Genomic DNA, 3,802 nt, shown 5'->3' with positions numbered 1-3,802 from the left:
TTAATTTCCAGCGGAAAGAAATGATAGTCACATAGTTCGTTTTTGGGATATAAGTTCTAAAGACAAGATATTTCTATGGCAACCTTTTCGTCACACTACTAAGTAAGCACGTCTTGTTTTGCAACAACTGCTGTTTTAAGGAAACCACAACATAGCTGCTTGATAAAGGGTTGTTAGGTACAGTTTCTTGATCGTGTTGAAACAGGTTTAAGCCCCCTTAACAGATTTTGTTTAGGTTTACGTTGGTAGCATGTCCCTCTATTAGTATACGCAAAAAGCATTGTAAGACTGCTTGTGCGCGCGATTATTTAACCGAAACCGTCTTCACATAAGTTGCAGTCCATCGTGCTACATTTTTTGCGACATTTCAGTACGTTGTTTTCCTAAGGTAGCATGTGGGAATTTGATGAGAGATTAAAAGGTCTTCGTGATTGAGAAATCTAGATTTCCTCAGCTGGAATGCTGGGAAATGCTTTAAATTGCAAAATCCAAGGCAAAGTCCATTTTCCGATTTTGTGTTCGATCTAAATCGATTTCCCAGTCGAACGCATGTCCTGAAGTAAATAAATAAGAGGCCTTCATCATTTTCTTCCCTACTAAACGAAGGTACTGCTTAATCAGTTCAGGAGTTATTTTCAACCCTTTTGTGCCTTTTCACACTGTCGAGAAAAGAAACCTTTTTGTACTTGGCCAGTTGACAACTTAGCTGAATGAACGCCGGCCGGGGTGGGTTGTGTTGGGTTTTGGCAAGATACCCAGAAACCAGAAATTTGGAAGGGAACATCTGCGCTTAGTTTTATTAATTGGACTTTGCCCAGAACTTGACAATAACAAACTCCGTTATTTTTTCACATCCCAGAAAAATGACCTTTGTAATTTGTACGCGCTGATCATAATTTCGTCATTTCTTGGTCTTTTCAAGCCTCGAGATTAAAGCGTGGCATGCATTGGATGTAAGTGCTTATTTCCGCTTCTGTCATCGATTGAAGTGGATGTGCCCTCCCCAAACCCACAGCACAGTGTTTTGATCAAGAATGTCCTTTCCTCATTCCAAGACATTTCCTGTTTGGGTGTCTATGTTTAGGCGATATATTAAAAAAATAAACAACACTTGTCTCGTGAGACTCACGCGGAAAGAATTAGGATTGAATTAAGACTGAATTGTATAGAATGGAATGTTTCATATATTTAATTGTTTCCCTACTGCGCGCTCCCCAGGCAATTAACTCAATGACGAGGCAATATTTGTAACGGTTTACCTCTGCGCAACCCATTCTCAGCTTACAAAATTCGAACACATCTGACTCGCTAATAGCTCTTGAAGAGGGAAATAGGGAGGAAAACGTGGGAGATGTGCAGGAGAAGAAGTAGAGTTGCAGAGGAATGCTCAATACTAAGTCGTCCAGTGCACGGTGATGACCGGTACGAATCAGCCATAACGCGCCAAAACACGTTCTTAAAAACGCAAAAAAACAGACACTGATTTTCTGTGAGCAAATTAACTTGATTGTATCCATTTAATCGATTCAATACATGATTCTTTAACAGCAGTTGCAACGTACATAACTTGCTTAATTAAAATCTACGGTCTCTTCACAATGATGTATAAATAGTGATCTTTACAATCTTTTCGTTTTGAAATTACATAAAACCAACAAAATTGGCTTAAATTCTTATATTTGCTTTACAGTGTACATAAGATATGACATCGCGGGGAAGTTTCAAGAGTTCAGCATTCAGAGCTAGCAACTAGTAACCCCACTTAATTGAGTGAACGTTTTCACAGACCTAATCATTTCAGGATTCAATTACTCTCTTTTTGTAAGTTATGCCTCTCTGACGTAGACAAAGACATTGTGTATTGATTGGCTACGTGGCACCATACTTGGCTGGGAAGCCGATTAAAATATAGACTGTCTGCGATCACTCCAAGTAGAGATATGGAAGTTGAAAGCTCCGAGACACGAAACCCTGAGAAAGTTCGTTATTTACAAGTTCCGAAAAATTTTCACTGACAGCTTTTTAACATGCAAAGAAGACACATGAAACTAAAGGACAACTTTCTTCGTCCCCACTTAATTTTCTTTACAGATAAAATACACTTTGAATTCTATTTACAAAAATAAATTTTACATTTATTAATTTAACTACAGAATTATAAAATATATCTATATACATATTTCTTTATTCGTTTATTCATACATCGATTCGTCAATGCAGGGCTTTACAAGAGATGTAAAAAAGCTCTTTGAAAACGAATGAAAGGTTTAAGACTAGATGAAATTCACTTCGTTTTTCAAGTAGTCTTTCAGGAAGCCAAGCCTATACATATGATACAGAAACGTCTAATGTTTTACTCAAAAGGGAGGTCGTTTTTTCTCTCACTTGAACGAAAGCCTTAGTCAAATTTAAGTAATTCTAACGTAGTTCAATTGTTTCTTTGGGTTTTTTGTTGTTTTACTTCTGACAACTAAAACGTTGAAAGGTCGTATACCAAAAGTGCGGCCTGCAATAAGCCTACCCCTTTTTAGGAATGTTGCCTTGTTGGAGAAATTCCGCCCCTTAATCGTTCTAACCTACCCACCTCATCCATTCACAATGTTGTTTTTTTATCACCGACTTACTTTTTCCGTCATCAACATTGAATGGGGAAGGGAGTGGGGACTGAATGCAAATGTAACGTAAAGATGAATTTTTCCTTATGGTGGTCTTTTCAGTAGTCTCAACTACTTTGGTCGCTTATTGTAGCTGAAGGTTTTGCTATTATCTGGGATTTGCATGAAAAAATCTGTACATTAACTCTTTCTACCCAATGTAGATTTTCTTTGTTCCTAAATGATTATAAGTGTGAAGAGATGTCTGTTAAATCAAGGAAAATGTTGACTTCAAATTCAATGCATCTTTGGTTTTGTCGAAAGACTCACTCATTCAACTGTACTATCGCTAATTCTTCTCATATAATACCATGTCGGTCAAAATTAGCTCATGTACACTCCAAGAATTTCGTCGGGTCAATCTAATAACCAGTGCTACAACCAGATTCGGTGAAAGGCTGAGCCGGAGAGAGCTCAAAGTTCACATTCCCAGTAATTTATTTTGCAGGACATTAATTCGTTTGATTTAATTGCATTGCGTGTACCATTACAAACACAACTGTATTTAGGCAAACCATCTTGTCCTTTGGAATGTAACAGTTCATATGTGAAGGCATCGTTTGAATAACACGAGGCGCTTATTATCTTCTTGCCCTGTAGGTGGCAAACGGCAAAACAAGATTTGATAAATTTATTTCTACCTTATTTCTACCTACCGGTAAGTTACGGACCGAGTTTTTTCCCGTTGATTTATGGTCAAAGCGCAAGGTGCGCGGCCATAAATCAAAGGGAAAAAAACAAGATATTTATTGTATCTCGGAGGCCGGCGCGCAGGCAAGGAAAGTAGTCGAGGTCAAGCGGAAGGTTCAACGGCCACAAAGATTGCCGTCTCAAAATCCGAAAAACGTTCTTTTCGACTGTTTGAAATAGTTGCTTGCAAGATTCAAACAGTTTTACAAGTTTATGTAACAGAAACGACATGAAAAACTTGCTAGATAATGCTTTATCGAAATTTTAAATTTAGCGGACTGGACAGCTGGTCAGCCTACTAATTTAGCCAATCGCAGCGCGCGTACTAGCTGAGAGATATAATAAAATTGCATTTTGTGTAAACTGAGTATCTTTACGATCAGCGCGGACATTACCCTCTTTTGGACTTAATCTTTAGAGATCTCCTCCTCATGAGAGATTTTTATCTACTAGTACAG

General features: G+C 38.0%; 1 protein-coding gene across 1 annotated transcript in view; it reads right to left on the bottom strand.

Annotated features, from left to right (window-relative positions):
* Window positions 1–1,483: 1,483 nt before the first annotated feature.
* The window catches only part of LOC138027012 (uncharacterized), a 10,880-nt gene continuing 8,561 nt past the window's right edge, over window positions 1,484–3,802 (bottom strand). The window contains exon 4 of the mRNA XM_068874495.1: window positions 1,484–3,248. Within this exon, the coding sequence (XP_068730596.1) occupies window positions 3,069–3,248 (180 nt within the window). The 3' untranslated portion in view covers window positions 1,484–3,068. The remainder of the gene's footprint in view (window positions 3,249–3,802) is intronic.

This window comes from Montipora capricornis, chromosome 12 (assembly GCF_036669925.1).
Source record: "Montipora capricornis isolate CH-2021 chromosome 12, ASM3666992v2, whole genome shotgun sequence".
Taxonomy (NCBI): Eukaryota; Metazoa; Cnidaria; class Anthozoa; order Scleractinia; family Acroporidae; genus Montipora; species Montipora capricornis.
This window is presented reverse-complemented; position numbering and strand designations above follow the sequence as displayed.